This window comes from Taudactylus pleione, unplaced genomic scaffold, assembly GCF_031769625.1.
Source record: "Taudactylus pleione unplaced genomic scaffold, aTauple2 ptg000127l, whole genome shotgun sequence".
In the NCBI taxonomy this organism is placed as follows: Eukaryota; Metazoa; Chordata; class Amphibia; order Anura; family Myobatrachidae; genus Taudactylus; species Taudactylus pleione.
Window position 1 is genome coordinate 1,714,504 of NW_028284529.1, and position 25,609 is coordinate 1,740,112.

The 25,609-nt window shown below is 40.9% G+C and overlaps 1 protein-coding gene across 1 annotated transcript in view; it reads left to right on the forward strand.

The window, feature by feature from the left end:
* Positions 1-341: 341 nt before the first annotated feature.
* The window catches only part of SLC44A1 (solute carrier family 44 member 1), a 138,329-nt gene continuing 113,061 nt past the window's right edge, over positions 342-25,609 (forward strand). The window contains exon 1 of the mRNA XM_088472595.1: positions 342-1,082. Within this exon, the coding sequence (XP_088328721.1) occupies positions 1,059-1,082 (24 nt within the window). The 5' untranslated portion in view covers positions 342-1,058. The remainder of the gene's footprint in view (positions 1,083-25,609) is intronic.

Here is a 25,609-nt window from a genome sequence, read left to right on the forward strand (position 1 = left end):
GCATTTATTTAGATTTTCACATAAAAATATAAGGCATAGCACACTACTGGATGGTATTCACAATAAAGACACACAGGTACTCACAAGCAAGCAAACCAGCCACAAAGTATTAACCTACAACCCACACACATTACAAAGCAATCTGTAATAAACATTACTTGTAATCCAATGGACAAATTCCAAATAATCACGGCAAAACAATCACACATACTCCTCTGTGGTTATTCTTCCTTAATGCAAAAAACAAAACAAAACATACATAAGCTTCAGTGGAAGATAAGTTATGCAAGTAGCGTCTGTTGCTGGGAAGGATGAGGATCTGCTGCTGCCGCCGCCGCCAGACAGAGGAGCGCCCCCCTCCGTGCAGCCGGAAGCAGTCAGTGCCTGTTTGAGTGGGACACAGACCTGAAAGCTGTCTATCCCTGCAGTGCATGCCCGTAGGCGATTGCCCCACCTTCTTTGTTTGCGGTCCCCACAGACAAGGCCAGCCGGCTGGAAACAGCAGCAGTTACAGAAACACATCAGCCACCACCAACAGCTGCTCTCAGACAGTGCAGGAAGCAGGAGAAGAGCTATATTCCCCGCTTCCTCTCTTTCCACCGCCCCCTTCCCTACCTCCTCAGCTCCCCGCACCGTGCTATGGTTTGTAGCAGCACCATGCCAGCCTGTGACAGGCGCAGCAGATGGGACTCGTCTTCCCCTTAGCAGGGAGACAGCACAGGGCTGCTGCTGGCTGTATGTATTGCGGGTCTCTCCGGGTGTGAGCGCTGCACGGTGTTGCCCCGGCTGCCCCCTCTCACATCTCACACCTGGGTGTCCCCTTTCACTTTGTTGTTGTTGTTGTTTCCTGTTATTCCGGTATTTGCTGGTCAGTGTGTGTGACATTACATTGTATGCATTGCTTCTCCTCCCTCCCTCCCTGTAACCCACATCCTGCTCCTATCCTTCCCTGCCCTAGAGTAGTAGATTCTCCTTGTGCTTGTTACCTCACCCCCCGAGAATACCCCTAAGGATACGCTCATAGGATCTGGTTGGAAGCTGCAGGCTATCACCCCACCATGGGATGCTGTGGGAGCACACAGGTAACTCGCTGTAACCTACTTATTTATCAGTGTGAATGGTCTTTCTCACCTCCAAGCAGTTAGCAAGCAATGTCGGCTTCTAAAGTTACCCCTTATCATTACATGTTTACGTTGGATAAAATGGCAGAATGAGTATACAAATACATGGTTATGATACAATTAAATGTGAAGTGCATTTCAGGTAACTATACGGTATTGTGTATTTAAACTTCATTTGAAAACGCATAGTTGCAATGTTATTTGGAATACACAACTACTGCATGTGTCTAGTTGCCACAATGTATCTCCTTGGTGCTGCAGCAGCAGGAGTCCCAAAATATCTTTGTGTTTTGCTATTATTATTTTTCGAGAGTGGGCTACTCATTGTTGTACAATGCTGTGTTATAATAACAGCCTTGATCAGTCTGTTGGGTCTAGTTCTACATATGCCTAGAATAGATAATCAGTAGAATTTGGATTGCTTTCAGTTATGTGTCAAGTCTGTGTAGCACCTAAACCTGGCTCAGCACTATTACTAAAGGGCCCCATACATCTATAGGGCAATCTGCCGATCCCTAGATCGGAACAGAACTATAGATCCCCAGGTTGGAAATGCCAACCGGCAGCCATCGATGGTTGTTGATCCGTCGGGGAATCAGTTACATTCTATATTAAAATTGCCAGATTCTACATTAAAAAGAGCCTGATTTGCTGATCACGATCATATTTTGATTGTTATCGGCAAATCGGTGCAACCTAACATGTTGGATTTCACCGATGCCCTGATCCTGACACCTGGGGATCGGCGCATTGCCCCAATCAATTGTAGATGTATGGGGGCCTTAAGTGTACATTAAATTCACTTAATTGGTAATATATTTAACAGAAGTCAACTGTCACTCAGTCAGCTTGCTTATGTTAAAGTTACAAACCTGTTAATGTTGTGCAGTGATCTAATTATTTGTACTGTTTTTCTTTTTTATTTGAAAGTGCCACTAGAGGCTAATTTGGGCACAGTGTCAGTATTGAACAGCAGAGATACAGTATATTCATTTGTTTCTACAGATTGTGTGGATAGGTCTATAAGTATGAACCAGCTGATGTGTGAATCTGTCTGTAAGGTCACTCCTCTGAAATCAGGTCATGTAGGATTTAATGTAAGCCTACCGAGCCTTTAAAGGCAGAATACACATTCCCAGCTTATTTCCCAGTGGAAGTTCCTTGCACATACTGCTCCTCTTGCTTATTCTGGTCTGTCAGCTACAGTAGTGCAGTGCTGTTCCTGCACAGTTGTGGTTCTATCATGAGTGATATAATGTATGTGGAGAGAGTACCATAGCATTAATTACTACAACTACTGTTGGTGACTACACCACTTTATTTAAAAAGGTGTCAGACACACTCTTTACAGTTTGCTGTATTCCACACACACTGGTTCATATCATGCATTTATCATTAGATTTATAAACATTACAGTAATGTTGTACTGACCATAATATGTTGCAGGCATTTTGGTAACTGATGCACTGATAGATTCTATGCGTGCTTGATTACCAGAGCTGTAGTGACCAATCAGATGTAATTGTCTAAAATGATCTTGTGATTACTGGGCCAACATTCTCAGCATATCTACTCTACATCAAAACAGTACAAATGTTATATGTTGAAATATTTTGCATACATAGCACACATGCACTTTTCTTTTTAGGTTTAGTGATGTTTGTAACCAATCGCTACAGCAATAATTAATTAATGCATGATGTATTTTTGAAAGTGGGAAAAAAAAGAGGTAAGCAGGGTTTTATAACCAAGTAGTAGCTGTTAATAATAGCCATTATGGTGCGTGCATTTAAAAAAAAATAAAAAAAAATGAAATTGTGGGATACAGAAAGGAAATAAAGTTAAATTGCCCGTGATGTAAATAGCGCCGGGAGACAGCCCCTGGAGCTATTCTATTCTGCATGGAGTTTAGTCAGGGAATGCCCGTTCTCGCGACTAAACACCCTGTTTAAGGCGCGAGAACGGGCATTCCCCGACCTAACTTCCCGGCGCGATGCTGTATTCCAGGCTCGAAGGGCAGAAAACAGCCTCGTGCCCGGACTTTTGTCGGATTTCTGCTCTCATCCCCGAGGGGTGCGAGAAGAAATCCTTAGTCTGGCTTAGCAGCGTGGTGTATTGAATAGCTCTGAGAGATGATTCCTGGTGCTATTCACTTCGCGCAGAATAGAATCGAGCCCAAAGAGAGAAGCAAGGGAAGACAGAGAGAGCTAGGAGGTAACCAAAACCCATAAACATACAGCAAGACAAATGCACAAAACTGAGAACATATTATCCATCAGGTGTTTCATTAAGATTACACAGCCGCACTATGAGAAAAGGGAGAGGCACATGGGCCATCAGTAGTATATTTGTGCCAGCTGAATCATTTCATCAGATGACGTGTAGGGGATGTGAAATATGGAACACCAGCCATTCCCATGTAATAATGAAATTGTACCTTAGCCGTTACGTTAGCTATCATGGAAGGGGTTCTTCCAATTTTGGGTAAGGACATCTTTGGCTGGGAAACAAATGAGGCCAAACACATAGCTATTATAGGAAGGAAAATCTGGGGGATACAAATGAAACAAGGCAAGTTCTGTATAAAGCACAATATTAAGACAAAAACACTCTTGGCAATAGCAAACATTAACAAAAAAAAACAAAAATGGCAGCTGCTCAAACAATCTGGTAGTACTTTTCAGGTGCACGAAAGGGAGGGGTCATACCAAGTAGAAAAGGGATGGGGTTTAACCCCCTATTGTTCCTCAGCACACTGAATTATACTTGCAACAATATATGAACACTATATGGTAATAGAACTTCAGAGATATTGGTTGCATGCATTTGCAAATACATGGGAAGCTGCTTTGCCACGTCACGGCTTCTCTGTCACTAGCAGTCACTAACACTAAGGTGTTCACGTCTGGGGCGCAGAGCACCCCAAAGAACGTCCAGCCCAGCACCCCCCCCAGGGCATCACACGAAAGTGGAAAAAGAATGACAGTGCAGTGTAAAGTATAGACGTGTGCGATTAGTTAATAAGTGTTGAAAAAGAGGTTAAAATATATGTGAAAGAATTACATGAATAAAAAACAAACATAAAAGTTGATGTACCTAAGTGGCCCATGGGTGGTCAAATCGAGAGGTTGGGGTGCCGGACCCCAGAGTCTGAATGGATGCTGCGCGCATGCGCGCGGCATCCATTCAGTGGCGGGATAGGGCTGGGAGAAGCCCAGCTAGTGAGGCTCCCCCCAGCCTGACGTTATACGCCTCCAAACAACGTCACATAGGGTGCGTGACCTATGATAATTAAGCCATGCCCCCATTTTGGGCGCAGTCTGAGGAGCCGGCACAGGGTGCTCCGACCCCTGGAGCCAGCCCTTCCCTCAAGTGTCCAATTTTGAAGAATACACAATATCTGATCAAAGGCTAGAATAAACAGTAGTAGAGACAAACCTGTCTCATCCCCCTAAGCATAGGCAATCTACCACCTTTAATAACATTCAGTAACAGAAGTGCTTTGATCCATGTAGATATAACAAACTGGAACATGCATAATCAAAGTCCCTTATTTCAAGGACATTGAATGCTTTATTTGCATCCAGACTGCAACATGTACTGCGAACTAGATTGGTAGGAAGATGCTAATACTGCCAATATGGCATGTTTGATTATTTGTCATCAGAGAGTGTAACATATATTGTAGCCATTTTGACATGATATTAATTAATATTTCTTGTCCGTATTAAAAACGGAAACAGGGCTGTAAGAGGACATAATTTGGGAATATTTATCTGGCTTTAACAGTTGGATAGTGTTTAGTAAAGGAGGAAAAGCAAAGTCTCTGATTACGGATGGTGAGATAAAGTTCCAACAGAGCAGCATTTTAAAGTAATAACCGTTCTCGATTATAATATCAACCTCTGCAAGATTTATTTGGGAATGGGATACTATGGGAAGGTGAGATTTGTCCAGAAGATGTACATGAACAGTGCCATTGATAGGATGATTCTCATAAAATATAGAGAAGAAGGAATTGAAGCGTTCTAGAAGATCCTAAGAAAATGTGAAAAGAATGGGGGTCCTTAATTTGTCTGGCTTAAAACAATAGTTTCCATGTCCTCAGTGCTGCTGATAATTACTAAGCAGTCCTCCCATGGGGTGTTCAAGGACATAGTCCCTAAACACTGTGACCATAGATTGTCCCAACTCACTGTAGCAAACATTAGCCTCCCTCTTCCTCTTTAAAATATAACCAATGACACCATACTTGTCAATACCAAATCCTGTGTCCAATGAGATTTATTGGAATCCAGGCTGATGAATCTTGATAGACGTTGCCACAAGACACAAAAGTAGGGTCAGACTCTGGTGTAGAAGAATGTGGCTCTGTAGATATCTCCCAGAGGGATGTAAATTGATCCTGGGGCTTGCTGAAATTAGTAATACCATTCACGGCTAAGATTAAGCATAAGGAGAATTTAAGCAATCTATAAGAACAGCTTGCACCACGGAGCAAAATGTTGCCATACTGGATGCCCTGCTCCACGGGCAGACAGCTGCATTACTTGACATCATGCTGTTTATTTCCCATCCCGGGCACCCCTAATTTGAATTAATTTAATGCACTCTTTCAAAGTAGCCACACAAATAGCTGAGGAGGATTAAGCTTTGATGTAACAAAAATAATACTGCATTTATATTCTAGAGCTATAAAGAATAGCTGATCATCGCATTACTACTGTGAGCTACTTAACTTATGATGTACCTTTTGGTTATGCAATGTAGTCGGAATCCCGACAGAATGCCGACAGTCACAATACCGACAGCGGCATCCCGACTGTTAGAAAACCGGCAGGTTCCGGAGGTAAGTATTAGGGTTAGGGGGTGGGTTAGGGCTGGGAACTAGGGAGAGGGTTAGGCTGTGAAAGGGGAGGGTTAGGGTTAGGCTGCAGGACGGGAGGGTTATAATAATACTTAAATCTGTCAGAATTTTGACCGTCCGGATGCCGCTGTCTGTATTCTGACCGTTGGCATCCTGTACCCAAATCCTGATTAGGACATGCCCTTTGCCCCCAGGACATCAACAATTGTTTGTGGCATGGATTTAACAATCCATGTGACAAGCATGGTGCTTTCCATGCTTCAAAAGTGTAGTACATGCAGTTGCTGTAGATTTGTAAGTTGCAGGTTCTTGCTTTAACTCTTATTCTTAACATGTAGCAACAAGTTAGGATGAGAGCTGGAAGGCTATAATGAAGTAGTGGGTCTTGAGAACCTGTTTGAATGATTGTAGAGAGGTGGAGAGTATGATGGGGAGAGAGTTCCAAAGGAGGGAAGCAGCACAGGCAAAATCTTTGAGACATGAGTGGGAGGAAGTAGGCATGAAAGGAGGCGTGCATTAGTTGAGCAAAGAGAGCGGACAGGAGAATGAAGGGAGATGAGATCAGAGATATAAATGGGAGAAGATTGGATGAGGGCTTTGAAAGCGAGTGTGAGAACCTGTAGATGTAGAGCGTTTGGAGAGGAAGATGAGCCGAGCAGCAGCATTGAGAACACACTGGAGAGGAGAGAGATGGAATTTGGGGAGGCCAGATAGGAGCAGGTTACAGTAGTCCAGTCTGGAGATGACCAGTGAGTGTATGAGGGTTTTAATGGCATCTTGGGTGAGATAGGGTCTGATCTAGGAAATATTTTTGAGATGGAAACGACCGGACTGCGAGAGGTTCTGGATATCTGGCTTGAAGGAGAGGGAAGAGCCCAGGATAACTCCAAGACAGCGCACTATGGGGCTAGATGAGATAGTGATGCCATCAATTGATAAATAAATAGTGGGAAGTGAGGTTATGTGGGAGGGTGGGAAGACTATCAGCTCAGTCTTAGACATGTTAAGTTTAAGAAATTGCTGGGGCATCCAGGAAGAGATAACACAGAGACAGTTGGAGATACGACTCTGTAGAGAGGGGGAGAGATCAGGTGAGGAAAAGTAGATCTGAGTATCTTCAGCATAGAGATGATAATGGAGATCAAAAGAGCGGATGAGGTCACTTAGAGAGGACGTATAGAGGGAAAATAGGAGAGGTCCAAGAACAGAACCTTGAGGAACACCTACTGTAAGAGACTGTGGGGGGGGGGGAGAAGAGTCATGAGAGAAAACAGAGAAGCATTGGTCAGAGAGGTAGGAGGACATCCAGAAGGGGGCAGTATCACGTAGACCAAGGGAGTGAAGGATTTGCAGCAGGAGAGGGTGGTCTACAATGTCAAAAGCAGAAGAGAGGTCAAGGATAACGAGCAGAGAGTAGTGGCCCTTGGGTTTGGTAGCAAGGAGGTAATTGCTGACTTTCATGAGGGCAATTTCAGTGGTGTGGAGAAAACGGAAGCCAGACTGAAAAGGGTCAAGGAGAGAATAGGAGGAAAGAAAAGCGGTAAAGCAGTTGTAAACAATACGCTCAAGGAGTTTGGAGGCAAAAGGGAGGAGAGAGATGGGTCGGTAGTTAGAGAGAATGTTAGGATCAAGGGTAGGTTTTTTAAAACTGGGGGAGACAAGTGCATACTTAAATGCAGAAGGAACAGTGCCTGATGAGATGGAGAGATTAAGGAGGTGGGCAAGATGGGAGCAGGCAGAAGGAGAGAGGTAGCGGAGGAGACGGGAGGGGATAGGGTCAAGGGGGAGGCTGAAGGGGGTGAACTGGATGAGGGCCATGACTTCTCCAGATACAGGGGAGAAGGATGTCAGAGTTGGTAAAATACATGTAAAGTAGGTAGCAAAGTCAAGGGCAGAGGAGGGAGTTGAAGGTGGTGAAGAGATGCTGGGGATTTGAGTACTGGGAGGAGATGAGGTTCTTGAAATATGACTGTTTAGCGAGAGAAAGGGCAGCTCTGTAAGATGAGAGCATAAATTTGAAATGGAGAAAATCTGCATTAGAGCTTGATCTTCTCCACTGTCGCCTGGCGGTTTGTGAACACTTTTACAGGTATCTGGTGCATTTGGATTGTCAAGGTTGAGGTGTGGATCTGCGAGGGTGAGTAGTGATCGCCGGAGCAACAGAGTCAAGAGCAGAAGTAAGGGAGGCATTGTATAGGGAAGCAGCTTGTTCAGGGCAGGGGAGAGAAGTGAGGCAAGCAGGGAAGAAAAGGAAATGGTGTCGATAGCCTCAATGTTACATTTCGTGATGGTAGCTTTAGGAGGTAGAGGAGGGGAAGGAGAGAGGGATAGTTTAAATGAGAGTAGGTGATGGTCAGAGAGGGGTATGGGGAATTGGAGTAATCAGAAATTTCACATTGGTGATTGAGCATTTGCTTGATCTGGTCTTCAATCACTTGGGAGGGTGAGAAGGTCCATTGGGAGAGGCCAATTGAAGATATGAGGAGTTTGGAGGCAGAGGATTCTGTGGGGATATCAAATGGAATATTGAAATCACCTAGGATAATCGAGGGAAAGTCTGAGGAGAGAAAGTGAGGGAGCCAGGAAGCAAAGTTGTCAAGGACCTTAAAAGAAGGGCTAGGGGGGCGGTAAATTATAGCTACTCGAAGGTGTACTGGTTGCAAGAGGCGTATAGCATGAACTTCAAATGTAGAGATTGTAAGTGATGGTTCTGAGGGTATGATTAACCAGGGGATAGAAGGACCCCAACACCACCACCATGGCGACCCCCAGGTCTGGGGGTGTTGCAGAAGGTGAGGCCCCTAGTGGAGAAAGCTGCAGCAGAAGTGGTGTCATGGTGAAATCCAGGTTACAGTAATGTCTAGGAGATTCAGGGAGTTGGAGATGAAAAGGTAATGGGTGGGGACTAGTTTATTACAGACTGATCTGGCATTCCAGAGGGCACAAGATAAAGGGACAGAGTTTGTGGGTGAGTTGTGAATGAGATTATCAGGGTTGCTGTAGCGTGGAGGTGAGATTAATTTGGGGGACCAAGATGAATAAAGTGTAGGAATCGTGCGGGCTCCAGTTCTAGAAGGGGAACCTGTAGGGGGTGGGAGGAGACAATAGCATTTAGGTAGTAGGACCCCGGTAGGGTGTTAGTCTAAAAGTGGAGTAATGTGGGAAGAGGGGGTGGAAGGTAGACAGAGGAGGGGGATATAATGGGAGAAGGTAGTGGAGGAGGCCAGGAGGAAAGGATAAATGTAGAAGCAGGGGGTAGAACAAAAGATTAGGTCGACACATAGTGAAGGGGGGCGTTGAAGAAAACATGGTCATGGTAAGGTTGAGGTAAATATGGGAAGGAAGGGTTGAAAGTAGGAATGAAGAAAGAATGTAAGAGAGAGTGCAGATTTCCACAAATGGAAGTAAAAGTACAGTGTGGGACAAAGTGTCTGCACAACAAAAGTTATTATTGAGTATAATAGAAGTGGAGATTTGATGGGAGCAGAAAATGATTTTTAAAGTAGACAGTGGCAGTAGCTAGATAATGTAAGACTAGGCAAAAGAGCCGAGGTAAAGATACATTATTAGAGAGGTAAACAGACATTCACACAGATCCAGTATGCATTGAGATACCAAAGGTGCTCTATTGCAGTGGTTCTCAAACTTGGTCCTCAGGATCCCACACAGTGCACATTTTCCAGGTCACTCAGCAGAAGCACAGGTGTAATCATTACTCACTGACACATTTTAAAAGATCCACAGGTGGAGCTAATTATTTCACTTGTGATTCTTTAAGGAGACCTGGAAAATATGCACTGTTTGGGGTCCTGAGGACCGAGTTTGAGAACCTCTACTCTATTGGATTGCGAAATGGTTATCTGGAGGCCATCAGAGTACACTGAACTCATTGTCCTGTTTGTAGATCCAACGTATTGTATGTTTTGGGACATAGCTTATTGTTCTGCTGGCTGTATTCATTAGAAGATGAGTAGGATGCATGTGACTGGCAACAATGCTCAGGTAGCTGTGGCATATAAAAATTTCATTTGGTATTAAAGAGCCTAAGGTATACCAAAATTTGTCACGGCTGTCTGAATTTGGCCATTTGTATCTGGACTCTTGGGTTTAGTTGGACCAAAAGCTAAAACCAGGTACTTTAATGAAAACTCTGCTCTCTATGTTTATCAGGACCAGAGCAGCATTGGGAGTAGGGAAGTACTTTATAGACCAGAGACTGGACTGGAATAGGAACTTGAGTCCACTGGAATGAGATCCTGGAACTGGTCGTGATGAACTCAGCCCCTGCACCTGAATCTAGGAGCTTGGGGCAGGCATCAAAAAACATTTGTCTGGTATCAAGAATTCAGACCTGAAACCAGAGATGGGAACCGAAGTCTGCGCATCCGACACAGATACCTATACCCATACCCCAGAGCACAGACCTGGAAATGGAACCCGAGAACTGGCACTAGCCCCAGCTACCAAATAACCAGCACACGGAGATAAAACTCCTACACCAATGGTATGCTGGCAGGTGGACCAGTATCATAATGTAAGTAACAAGACAAGTGCTAGATAGAAACAGAGCACTGAATGGGACTGATGCAGGTAGGTTATGCAAAGCCCTTGCTAGAGGAGAACCACAGAATGTTAGTGTGGAATCTTTACTACAAACAGCAGCAGTGAAGGTGAGACTTGCTGGAACACAGTAGATTCACAGGAGTGTGTATCAATGACAGTAGTGTATGTGGATAGCAGGAGCGCTTGCAGGAGTTCCTGCTGGAGCATTTCCAAATGAACACATAAGTGCTTATAGTTTAAACAGGTACAGAGCATAAACAGCTGAAGCCGAGAGCCAGGGAGAATCCTCTTCATAAGAAGTGAGTTGTTCTGGCCATGAGGAAGTGACAAAGGCAGGTTTAAATAGGGTGCTGTCAGAGACCATAGGCAGAGCTGGTCATGTGAGCATGACTGATGTGGTAGGACTGAAGGTAGCTACACATGATCAGATTTTTTTGATCGGGACGAGGAATCGGATGATTTTTCAGAAAATTGAAAACCCCAATATATGTGCTACACATTGTGTAATTTTTACATAGAAACTACCGATTTTCCACCACACTGATTTTTGCATATGTCCACCTACAAGGTTGATGACAAAGTGACAGGATTATGGGTGGATTATTGAGAATGCGCGCACACACTGCTCGATATCGGGAATTTGAGGCAGAGATTTTCGTTCGTGACCGATAGATCAGATAATCAAAGGAATGCGTTTGTGGATGTTTTCTAACCATTTTATCGGTGAAACGCTGAAACAATCATTCATATACACTATACAATAAATCAGGCCAATCATCCGATTATTATATATAATTGTATAGTGTGTAGGTAGTTTGAGAGATCACATGACAGAATCCAATATGGCAGCACCCATGTAGCCAGACTGTTTGTTTACATCTGATAATGCAGTGCTCTGGCATGTTAGACAACCAAGGGATACACTGATCACAAGGAGAACTGTGAACAATGATCACTGATGAACATGGTAAGTAAGGCTAAGACCCTCATGTGTGACAAAAACATTTCCCACACCATTACACTACTACCACCAGTCTGAACCATTGACACAAGGCAGAATGGATTTGTGTTGTTTATGCCAAATTCTGACTCTCCTATCTTCATGTCGTAGCAGAAGTTAAGATTTGACAGACCAGTGCTTTGTCATTGCTCACTGGTATGGTCTACTGCTGTAGCCCATCAATTTCAAGGCTTGATGTTCTGTGTGTTCAGATATGCTCTTTTGCATACCAGTGTTGTAGTGCAGGGCTGTTTGTGTTGCGTCTCTGTCAGTTTGAACCAGTCTGAACATTATCACATCTCTCTTTTATTAACAAGGCATTTTTACACATCGAAGAATCAGGGGCGTTTTAAGAGAGTAGGGGGCCCGTGTGCACCCCTCGTGCGGGGCCCCCTCCTCTCTTCCCTGGTGGCTGGCAGCCGACTGATGCGGCTGGGCATCCACCGGACCATTAGTAGACTCATGTGCAGAACGCCGGAAAATGGCCGCTGCAGCCATTTTTACGGTGTTCTGAGCAGCAGTGACACCCGATGCTGGACCTCGGACAGGTAAGCTTAAAAAAAATATGGGTACAGTGTGGGGCCCCCCTGGACCCGGGGGCCCGTGTGCCCCGCACACGCTGCACCCATGATAGATACGCCACTGCGAAGAATTACTAACTGGATCCTGTTTTTTTTGTACAACACTAAAGACTGTTGAGTGTGAAAATCCCATAAGATCAGCAGTTTCTGAGATACTCAAACCACCATGTCTGGCACTAGTCAAAATCATTTTCTCCTCTATTATGATGTTTGGTCTGAACAACAACTGATTCTATTGACCATGTCTACATGATTTTATGCATTGAGTTTGTGTTCCATGATTGGCTGACTAAATAATATTTGCCTTAATGGGCAGGTGTACCTAATAATGTAGCCATTGTGTATATGGGCAATACTAATAAACAAGATTCTGTTTTAAAGGAGGGAACATTACTGGAGTAATAAAGATACATTAGCGGCGCTGACCAATTCAATTAGCGTCCGATAGCCCTTGCGTTAACTTTCAGAGGGTACACTTTTCCTCACAGCATCAGGAGCTGCGTGGAAAAGAAAGCGTAAAAATGCACCTCTGTTAATTAACGCACAGGGAATCCCATCAGATTCCGCGTTTTAGGCGGAATCAGTGGGTTACCAGTCTTTACCAGAGGTTTTACCGTACAGGAAAAAAGCCAAAATAATTAAATTGCTTTGGGCGTTTAACCTGGAGCTTACTCGCACAGTAAAACTTGCACCTAATTGGATATGCCCCATGATGTTACTACTAGCTTGTGGAACCAAAAGGATTTTTGTAACAATTTTAAATTTGGCGCATTAAAGTAATTCAGGATCTACACTCCTCATTGTCAGAGTTGGGTGTTTGAAAAGTGGTTGGCTATAAATATGAGGGAATGTATGATAGCTAGTTGAAGTTTTGATTTAAAACAATATTTTCAGGCATAGCTCAAGTTCTTATTGGTTACACATTAATCCAGCTTTCATTTACATTGCAGCTAGTTATGTTACCAGTGATCCTGTGCTCATTACTCTAGTAATATACTAGTATACCAACATAAAATAGAAATGCGTTCAATTAGCCTGGAATATAGATACTTGTAGGATCTATTGGTCTCAGAGTGAGTGATTTCATATGAGACGCATTTGTTTTATTTCATTCACTGGTAAATATTACAGATGCACCTCCTCTTTTTTTTTTTTCTCCATTATTTTAGACTTTGCTGTATTCATTGTTAAACTTTTGAAGACTGAATTTTATATAGCGGGTATTTACGCATGGTGGTAGTTTTTTTTATTTTTTTTTACGTAAAAATGCAGTAAAAACGTATAATAATGGTTGTAGTTGTTGCGGTTTCCATGATTTAAGCTGGGTACACATTAAACTAATTTGTAGACAATGTGTACTCAGCTAACGGCACTACACGATCTATTGTACAGCTGTGCAATATATAGCTCATTGCTGCATTTAGCGGTATGGTATCTTTCATTTTATCGTCCCACCTGCTGTAATTTTAGGGGATATTTCTTTCATTCTGTGTCTGTCACAGAAAAAGGAAAGTTACCTTTTAGAAGGAAAAAGTTTCTTCATACAAACTGCAGATACTAATTGGGTTTTCTTGTAATACAGACGTGTCCTTTCTTACTGTTGCTACAGTCGCGCCAAATAGCCCTTCTCGGCGCATAAGGTCCTGGGCGACTCGGCCGCACCAAGCATATTTCTTACTAAAAATGTATGTATTATTCGCATGTGTATTAGAGTTTATATGACCTGTATTATTTTTCTGCTGCAAAAATTAAAAGTTATAATAAATAAAACTGGGCGTGACAAAACTACTATGCTAGCTTACACTGATCAATTTGATGTGCGACATTTGTACATCTGTGTGCGACAGAGTCTGAATCTTTGTACATGTGTAAAACCAATTCCTTTGCCATTAAAGTCACAGTCCAGCATCTCTAGCACACTGTAAGAGGCTTTTCACTGCATCTGCAATAAGACTAAGATGCAAAATGCAAAGAAACATACAGTATGCTACTCCTGTCATGCCAGGCATCTTGCGTGCATGGCGTACGGACAACCAGTAAGTAAGGACACATCTGTGCATAGGTGACTTAGGGTCTATCTGTAAAATTGTTAATTTTAAACAATACCCAACCCTCTCCTAAGTTGGTTGAATAATAAAGTAGGATATCGTGTATAAGTTGTCATTTTCCTTTTTCTGTAAACTGTGAATGAGGATTTTATTAATAACAAAATGGGCACGATTCTATTCAACGCGATGTAAATAGCTCCGGGAGTGAGCTCCCGGAGCTATTCAATACACCGCGCTGCCAAGTCCGACTAATGATTTCTTCTCTCATCCCTCCGGGGATGAGAGAAGAAATCTGACAAAAGTCCCGGCGCGAGGCTGTTTTCTGCCCTTCGCGCCTGGAAAACAGCCTCGCGCCGGGAAGTTAGGTCGGGGAATGCCCGCTATCGCCCCTAAAAACCCTATTTAAGGCGCGAGAACGAGCCTTCCCCGACCTAACATCGCGATGAATTGAATAGCCTCGGGAGCTATCTCCCGGAACTATTTACATCGCGTTGAATAGAATCGTGCCCAATGTATTGCCTTTTCTTGAATTTATAACCATTACTGAGAGCAAACACTAGCTTTGACATCTAAAGCGATGTTTCACAGGGGCATTGAACAAGGACCAAGTAGTTTCTTTGCAAAGCTATTCTGGAGGCACAATTTTCCCCACAAAATTGTTATGGATTTGTTCAAGCATGCATGGTCTCCTATCTTAATCTAGACCTTGAAACTATTGGGGGGGGGAATTCAATTAAATGATGTGCCATGACTGCACACATATTGGCCATATACGGTAGGGCCAACATTGCAAGTTTTAAAACTTGCGATGCTGGCGGGCCAATGTGCTGTTATGGAACGGCACACCACCTCCTTGCTGAATTGATTTCCCCACTATGTGTTTGCCATTTGTAGACAATTACACATTTACTCAGTCAATGTGTGTACGATGTTCGGCGGGACGGCGCGATGGAACGATACATCCTGCTGTCCGTACTCACTGCATGATGTTGTGTACAATGGCGCAATGGTGTTGTTCATTACTTTGTCCCATCTGACATTCAGTACATCGGATGGGAAGATGCGATAAATGACCAACGTGAACGCGCAATTGGGCGTACACACTCTGCGATCAGAACAATATGTATCTTTCTGATTCTCATCAGTACGATATATCGTCCACTATACCCAGCCTTACGTTTCACCAACAGATTCTCCAAATGTAAATTGTACAGATTTTACTTAGATGAGGCATCAGCCACAAAACCCTACCAGATCCTTCATAAACTGCCCCAGATCTGGAAGATAATCTGGCAATAATCCACACAAGCCTCAGTAATATAATGTGTGCATAGCTTAACCTCTGCCATGGCTTTCTTAATGACTTTTCCATCTGCAGCTTCATGTTGTACATCTGCACATATGCCTTTTTAAGTAAACCAACAACCTTCTCTCCATGGTATTTTTTAACTGTCCCCCATATGAAAGGTTTTAATTTTTTTTTTCAGTTGTTGCTAGGCATGTGGCATGCTCAGCTTTCAGTGCTGAAATCAATGACATTTTCTTCTAAAGGCTGCATTTTGGCAAATTTAACTAACGCAATTTCTTTTTTTTTTTTTACATTCTGTTATGTCTGTGCACCAGACATTAAACTTTTTTTGTACATTGGGCCTGATTCAGTTTTGGGTAAGAAAGCGCAAGTAACTCAGTTATTGTTCCACTGTCCACCTGCACAGTGTCAACTTCCCCCGGGGAAGTCTTTCACTTCAGTGACAGACTTCCACAATTTGTCGGGGTTATAACTCGTGGGGACAGCGGTTACTGAAATCGCTGTCCCTGCGAGTTCCACTTTGTACATAGCGGGGATATTTTCATAAAAAATTTAAATATCCGCTGCGAGTTGGACAGACAATAATCGCGGCACTACCGCGATTATTGATACATAGACCCCTAAAAATGTGCACATTCTTGGTGTGATTTCCAAGAAAATAGAGTTAAAGTTTTCGACATAAAGGAGAAGTCAATTTTTGATGCAAAAAGTTAAAAGGCATCCCTCTGATTTTGGTCCTCATGACCGAAATGTGGTTCCTTCTACATGGCAAAGCCTCTTTCACTGCAATGTTGGATCCTGAAAAGAGTTAGCCCCGTCTGCAACCTTTGTCAACATTCCTTTTCAGGACTTCCAAGTTCAAAGCCCCTATGCTAGTTATTACTGCCATGGGGCCATTGCGTTAGCGGCACATAACAAGATTTCATAAACCTGTTTTACTTGGATATTTTGGATTTAAATATAGATACAAGCATAACAAATTCTGATGAAGTGGGCACTGCATATGCAAAACGCGTAACAGGTTTATGTAATCTTTTGACATGCCAAATACAAGTTGATGTATTCCCATACACTATTGTGATATCAGAACCATTCGTCTGTACTAATGATAAATTTTTAATAAATTTGAAGCCATTTCAAAATAAGTATTACTGAGTTTCACTTGGCAGAACTTGTGCCAAAAAGATCTTTTTACCCATGAAATTCTATGCCTGAAACATATACAATAATCTTACAGAGGTGTTAAACATCTAAATGTATGCCAACATCACAGCCTAATAAACATTGCTTTGGAGGGTCATGGCAGTGGAGTGGAATCTTCTTTATCTCAGCTGCCCGTGACTGTTCAGCGTAAGTGCTGCCTTGCATGATGTGATGGAAACCTGGCCTTGCCTAATTTGGCTGGGGGTTCAGCACAAAAAGCTGTGCATCGCTAATCCAGAAACACAATGGCCAGGGCCTGGGGTACGAGCAGTTGTATGTGTGTATGTGTGTGGGTGTATGTATGTGTATATATATATATATATATATATTATGTATGCATGTCAGGGCTCGACAAATCCCGGGGGCCAGGTCGCAATGGCTACAAGATTTTGCAGGGAGTGAGGAGGCAGATCCTCATCAGCTCTGGTGCAGTTTCATTTCTATAGTATTGCGGTGTTCATATGCACGGAAGTGCATGTGCTGAGAGTCTCCTGCGGTGACTGCTGTGCCTGTGTCCATCCCGGTCTGCGCTGATGACTCCTTTCCATCCTGGCCTGCTCTGATCCCTGTTGTCTGTCCCAGTATACGCTGATCCTCCTGTACGTCCCAACTGCCTACTGTCTCCCATCTTCGGCTGCATAGAGCTCTCCGGTAGTATGGTCTATGCGTGGCCAGGAATTGCGGAGCAGCTTCAGAGAGATAGTGGTGTGACCACAAGGGGAGGGGAGTTTTGTTGTACTTCCTGGCACCATTGTTTTATGTGAAATGTGGTCCGTTATTACTGGAGGCTGGAGCAGGGGAGCTGTGTAGAGCAGTGAGGGGGCCTCCATTTTACTGTATCCATTCTGTGGACTAGTATAGTGTGTATAACACACAGAGCTGTGCTCCTTACTCCTATAATCCTACGATTTCATCCTGGCTCCTAGATTTTAGAAACATTTGTCAAGCCCTGTAATATGTCTTTCTAAAATATTTTCAAACTAGTATGGGCCTTTTAAATTGTCTGAATTATTCAGAGAATTATCCAAAATGCATGGGTTCACTTTCCATACTAACTTGACTGCACTGCTCTGGTAGTAGGAAAGAGTAACAGTGATCCTTTTTTCATTACAAACAAGGGTTGCAGGAGCTTATGATGTTCATGGTACCTTTACAAATGAAATCTGTTCAAAGCCTCAGCAGCATGTCTACACACAACTTCCTAAGAATTGCTGCTGTGGGATAAATCTCAGCTGACCGTCTCTAGAAGACTCCAAAGCTTATGACAGATCATTATTTTTCACAGTGGTTTATCATTTAAAAAGATTGCGGCAAATTTATTGAAGTCTGTGTTTCTATATGGCTTCTACTGTCCTTATACAATCTCTTGGAAAAATAGAGGCTTTAGAATGGTTTCTTGTTAAATCAGGTTGGTTACTTTTTTCCTGAAAACATGTAAATACACATTGCTGCATTTGTTTATGCTTTTAATATAAAGTTAGAAATGTGTTTTGACTATTTCTTACAGAAATTGTCACTTTTATCTGTTCTTATGTTTGCCATATAAGAATATCAGCAATTTATTGTACACCCTCTGCATGTTTCTATGCATCTGGATTCATTACAATGTGGCCTTTTTCTATATATATTTTCGGGTTGAAATCTTTATTTTATGCTATTATATATTTTTGAGGCGTTCTATGTTATTACAATTACAATTTTTTTTTCTGTCATAGACCATAGGTATTTTAGTCATATAATTACAATACTAATGTTTTGTTATATTACTGACTAGCTAACTGATGTATCAATAGGTTTAATTTTCTATTCATTACTTACCAACTCGGCCTAATTTCCAGGGTCATTACCAAGTTTTAATGAATTGTCATCGGAAATTTGTGTCTGTAGAAATATTTGTATTTGCAGGACAGGCTATTTGTGCAGAACTCCTCTATTTCTACTGCAATTTGGCTTTGAAGGCAAGTAATGCCCTGGCGCCATTCCGTGTCAAATCAACACACTTTTTGTTAAAATTTTACCTCACCAGCTCAGATTCTGTTCAAATTTGGTATGTGGAGAATATATATGCAGTCTAAGAAAAAATACAACATTTTATTTAAATATCTCATATCGTTTCCAGAATATGTAAAGTTTTCAAAAATCTGTCAAAAACGCACAACCAGCATATTTTCAAATCACCTAGCAGCTCTCCTAATTAAGCTAGAGAGGTGGGAGTGGTATAATTTTATTGTGTTTTTTATGCCCTTTCCTGTGATATACAACTATAGGCTAATAGGCTTTGTGAGGAAAAACTTTTTCCAAATTGAAACTGAAATTTTTTTATCATGATTATCTCAAAAGTGCATTGACAAAAAATTACTGGAATTAGTCTATACTAATGTTAAATGTTTTTCAAAATGTAAAAGTAGGAAGGATAATGGGTTCATAGTTAAAAATAATTTTAAACAGGAGTTAGCACTACGTTTGAAAGTATCAGGGCCTACTTTTAAATCCAATTATATGACGGAACAACTAAAATTAGCCCAACACTCAATATTTGAATTAAATGTAAATTCTCTTAATTACTTTTTGTCAATATCTACATGTGAGAATATATAATATAGATATTATATATTCTCACATGTAGAGATAGTCAAAAAGTAATTAAGAGAATTTACAAAAATTAAAATATTGTAGGCCTAATTATAAAAGTTCCTATATGACTTTATTAAAAACAATGAATAATGCTTGCAAGAAAATAAATAATGATCTTCAATAATGTTAATGCATTGTTTATGAATCATGCTCATAAATCATTGTTCTCATGAATCAATGGTCAGGAATCATGCTCAGTCTTGCAGGACAGTTTGTAGCTTGTCTGTGCAAGAAAAACTTCACAAACTTGTGTTGTCACAAGCTAGACTTCGATGTCAAGGCCGAGTGGCATTTTTCGGCCACAGCGCATGGGAAAGGCCCCTGTGATGGTATTGGCGGCTCAGTCAAGAGACTGGCAGCTAGAGCCATCCTACAACTTCCATATGAGAACCAAGTCCTCACACCTCTCCTAACTTTATGAAGGGGCGGTAGAAAATATATCTGGAATATGATGTTCACAACGCAAGAAGACTTATATTGAGTCTGAAACAATTTTGAATGATCGTTTCAGCCAGTCAGTAACTATTCAAGGAACACAACAGTATCATGCTTTTATACCTGTTGATTCAAGTACATCAAAAATATCTGTGAAAACCTTTTCTAAGGCTGCAACATCATCTACAGTATTCATTACAAAATCTCTAGACAAACTCCAGTTGACACAAATAAATGGCTATATATCCATTGTGTATAACAAGAAATGGTTGCTTATGTGATGGAAAAGAATGGAGATGAAGACTAATTAAAAGTGACCTTCCTTCATCTAGCTGGACCTTCACCATCATTCTTCTATCTAAGGAAGCCTGATGTACTGTGGATACCTCTAATAGATGTCTTATGCAAAATCGACCCTATAACTCCAACTGGAAGAATTTGTCATGTCTCCTGATGACACTTTAAAATCCACTGAGGCATTGTCAAACTATCTTCAGCTAACATTGTTGACTGACTAATATGATGTCAAGTATTTCTATTCAACTTGATTTATATAATTAAACTAATGAAGCCTTCCAATCTATTATTACCTATTACTACTTTTATTACCTTGCTTTAAAATTGAATACTACTTGTATTACCTTGCTTTAAAATAATTTTTAACTATGAACCAATTATCCTCCCACTTTTAAATTTTGACAAACATTTAATATCAAGTATAGACTATTTCCAGAATTTTTTTCTACTTTTTTGTCGACGCACTTTTTGAGATAATCATGATAAAAAATTTCAGTTAGAATTTTGAAAAATGTTTTCCTCACAAAGCCTATTGTATTGTATATCATAGGAAAAGGCATAAAAAACATAGTAAAATGACATCACTTTCACCTCTCTAGCTTAATTAGGAGAGCTGCTATGGCGATTTTGAAAATATGCTGGTTGTGCGTTTTTGACAGATTTTTTTCAAACTTTACATATTTTGGAAACGGCATGATATATTTAAATAATATTTTGCAAAATGTTGTATTTTTTCTTAGACTACATATATACTCTCCATATACCAAAGTTAACAACATCTAAGATGATGAGGTAAAATCAATGTGTTGATTTAACACAGAATGACCCCCTGATAATCTTAGACCCTGTTTGATCCTTAGATTTTCTATTTATTTTTTTTAGATCTAGGATAGCATTATTTATATCGCACACATTTAAATTCATCTACTGTGGTAGCATCTGCTACCTCTTTTCCATCTATCCACTACCATTTTGGTGAAGTAATTTCCCCTAAACCACCTCCCTCAATTCTTATTACATGTTTATTATTTTAATACCATTTTTTTTCTGAAATAAGCCTTCCTTGTGTACCTTTTTTGAAAAATATTTATATATTTTAAAGCTTCTATGGGGGTGATGCAATTCAACTGGAGTTGAATAGCGCTGGGAGGGAGCTCCCGGAGCTATTCAATTCACTGCAATGTTTACTCCGATGGGACGCAGTTAAGTCGGAGAATGCTGGTTCTTGCGCCTCAACCTAGGTGTTTAGTTGCGAGAACCGGCATTCTCCGACTAAAGTGCCGGCTGTTAGCGCCACGGTAAGCTGGAAAACTGCCTTGCGGCCGGCATTCTGGTCAGATTTCTCCTAGCAAACTCAGGAGGGTTTGAGAAGAAATAATTAGTCGGACTAATAGCATGCTGAATTGAATAGCTCCGGGAGCTCCCTCCTGGCGCTGTTCAATTTCCGCTGAATTGAATCACCCCTATCTTAGCAGTATCAGTGCAGGAGCAAATACCTAATGATGATGGTCACAACTGCTTGTGATTGGCTGCTTTTAGACATTCTGCTGATGCTGATTGGTGTTTACTTTGTTGCTTGGGCACAGTTTATGCTATTGTGACGGTTTAAACTAATTGTTTTTTGTTTTTTTTTTGCAAATGCAAGAAGAGGAGTTGATTCTTCTGTGTTAGAGACATTTTTGTAGGTTAATTGACGGCTATAAAGCAAATGTGTTTGTGGGATGTAAGTGTCTGGTGTAAATAAGGCAGGCATAATATTGTTGCCAACCGGTACGCATGTCAAGTTCTGCACTTTTTTAATTTATAGATTGCGCTCATTTTACAGTTGACTTCCTCAGCCGCATTCTACTTGTGGTCTCAACAATGACTTCGATAGTGGTATCACTACCTCTCGGTTTCTGCTACTATTTGCTCTTCCTATGTGTCCAGATGGCCTTCCCCATGCTTTGTTAAATTGGTTGCCTACCTTTTAAATATTGAATCCTAGATAGATTTCCCTTTGTGTTCTGCGTTTTCTCTCCATCTGTATTTTGCGTTTGTTAACGGATTTGTTTGATCAGTTCTGGCTCCGCTGTTGCTAATTATTTGTTTTTTACATACCCATCTGGCAACTGCCCCAGAGTTGTTATAGGGGCTGGTTCAAGTACACTAAAATTATGGCCGTACAGAGTAGGGCCATGCAGCAGCACTTGCTCTGGAACTTATTATGAAGCAAAAAATATATAAAAAAATAAATATATATATATATATATATATATATATATATATATATATATGCATAGCTTTATAATTTGAATAAATGCAGAGTTTACCATTAATAATGTCACAATATATTCAAATACCAAAATTAATAAATGTACAATAGAGAATTCAGAGTAAAATAAATGCAATTATAACCCAGTTCAGTAAAAAAATATCTAGATGAGGAATGTACTAGAGAAATGCCACCTAGACTGTCCCTTGCTTGGATGCATTTATGTGTTACTGGAAATAAATTTTTAAAATGCTCATAATCTATATACTAAATATGTAGTAAAGCGTGATAGTAGTATTTTTTTTTCAAAGTCAAACATAGGGTTTTAGAATAAACCCCAAAAAACAATATTCTACAATAAGCCTGCATCAGACACTTGCTTTGCAGTGGTTCTTATCTGCCATCAAATTCTATGTTTCTGTGGGCAAAACTAGTGATAGTAGCTGCCAATTACATTTATTCTAAATAATTTGAGTTGGTTACTGGACCACAAACCAATGCAGTATCCCATTTGGGAACCACAGTGTGTGTTCATTCTTTGTTCTACTAAGAAGCAATTCATTTTCATAAACTAACTCAGTAGTTATCCACCTATCATCACTAACAGATCATTATTTTGAATTAAGCTTATGAGAGATAGAAGGGTCCATTTTTATGTTATAAAGATTAGCAATATAAAACACATATATTGTTGTTCAAAATATATGGGATATTTCAGGATGTTTTTTAACCTATTTGCTGTGCACAAAGATGGTGGGTGAGGCTTATACAGTACTGATCTTTGTTAAAATGGAAGCTTTTACAAATATTACAAGTGGCAGTGTTTCCTTGGAAGACCACTGTTCTTTTCTTTTTTTTCCAAATTGGCAAGTATCAGAATGTTTATATTGTGCATTGTATAATATGATGCTAAATTTCTGATTGTTCCATAATGACAACAAGGCATTACGCCTTCAAAAAACAATTCCTCCATGCCTGCAGCCGAACAGATAAATCACAAAGCCCTTTCAGTGATGCAAGGCCAGTTTAATTATGGCACTGTGTAGCCTGTCAGACCGGGAAATATATGAGAGCTGTAGCAACAAAATCATTATACGAAGGATAGCCAGTCTACTGTAGGCTAAGAAACTGTGCGACCTGCAATGTTTCATTGAAGTTATGGTGCTAAGTGGCCAGGGCTTACCTGTCATGAATTCCAGTTGGCTATAAAATCTATTTGTGAATGACATGATGTTTGGCTGGTGGAATATTGTGTTGAGCAGTAGTCACTGTACTTTTCTTTTTTTTTTTATAGGGTCACCAGTCACAGTGTAATATGTGCTCGTTGAAGGCTTTGGGGACCCTTGGAGCACTTTAAAACAGGCATGGCCCTGATGCTAGTGAGGCTACAGGATGGTTGGCAGCTTGTTCTCAACCACTCCAGTAGAGTGAAGATACCCAGTGCCAGATTAATGTCCACTAGGGACTGGATCTGAAATTTAAGAAGGATCTATTGTGTTCCACTGCAGGGGATGTGACGAGCGCTGCAGCAGTGTGACTGTTTATGTGGGTTTGTGACCAGAACTAGGGGGTAGGGGGGCAATGGGGTTGCTCGCCCCCCACCACCAGCATTTGAAAGGCACCAGAGGAGCGACGGCCTTGGACGGTCGGGGCTGTGCTTTATAGCAATAGGCTGCAAGGCCCCTGCACTGCAAGGATTAGGTGTAATGTATCTTTTTAAAAAAAAAAAAAAAAAACAAATGGCTGCAAAGGCAATACTGGACTACGGCAGTAAGGGTTACCTTCCCAGATGTGCATGCATGACCTGCTCTGTGCTTTGAGTTTTAATTGCTAATAAAAAAATAGAAATGAAATAAAAATATTTAAGATGATAAATCTAAAAAGTCCTCGGAGGACTAGAATGTTGATTATAGATCTTAGTTGTCTCAAACATTTATGGTGAAATCAACAGTGAGTGCTGCCATTTTATTGCCAGATCACTGAAACCCAGCATTAGCAAGGTTTGTGGGTTTTGTGCCCGGAGCGGCCTGATGGAGTTTGCCTGGATTTGATTGCAATACACCATGTGGTAACCAGCCAACAGCAGTTTGCTGTCTGGTACGAGTCCACCTTACTGGCTTATAACTTTTTTTTTTTTTTTTTTAGCTATCATGTGACTGAATAAATACATTTATGCGCTAAGGAGTGCCCCCTTATCTTTGTTATATATACATATATATATATATATATATATATATATATATATATATGTATACACACAAAACTCAGTACTAATTATCGTTAAATCATTCACAATAATACATGGATAATGGGGTTTTGGTAGCTGCTATCACAGAGAATAAACTGAAAAAATGTAAACTGGTTTAAAGCTCACCTGCCAACTAACTAATGGCTTTTAAAGGCAAGACAGTCACCAAACATAGCTTCTATCATACTACCAAGGGCAGTGGGGGTGGCGAGTGAAGTGGATTTCTGATTTTGTATGTGTATATGTGTGTGTGTATATATGTGTGTATATATATATATATATATATATATATATATATATATATATATATATATAAATAGAAGTAGCGAGGGCACTCATCAATATTGGCAAAAAAAACCACCTGTTTATTCACATACCACCAGCTTCATATTATAGTTACGTTTCAGGCCCCATATGAGACCTTTTGTCAAGGTATATCCATAGCCATATGCAATTCAAGCCATAAGAGAGATGTGACAACAATCACCAACAAAAGCCAAATATAGAACACACATAATGCTTACTAAGTGGGAGGCCAGTCGATCAGTGTGGGACAGATGGAATACATTTGAAATCACAGTCGTTGATAATTGATACCAACAAGAAGATATTCATTTTGGATACAATTGACATTAGTTCCATCTGATGTTTTTCAGCCATTTTTATAGATCAGCAATCCCTATTAGATTTTTGTATTTTTTTGTGTGTTACTTGTGGGAGGATTTTGTGTCTGTTGCTTATGTTAGTGGGTGATTTAGAATATATCTGTTATATATCATGTCCCATACCTCCTCTAGGGTGTTTGATGAAGAGACCCTAAATGATGCTGAAAATCGCTTTATTACTCTAACTGATGATGATGCTGAGAGGGTTCTGTTTGGTCAAATAGAATTCTCTGAACTACCTGCTGAAACCACGGTGGATATTTACCATAAATTACTTAAGATTGAAGAAACGAGAAATTGATCTCAATTTACACGGGCAGTTTCTTTCAGAGTACTTTCGATCCAAAAGGATACCCAGGGGATTTCGCATTGCTAACATCCCCA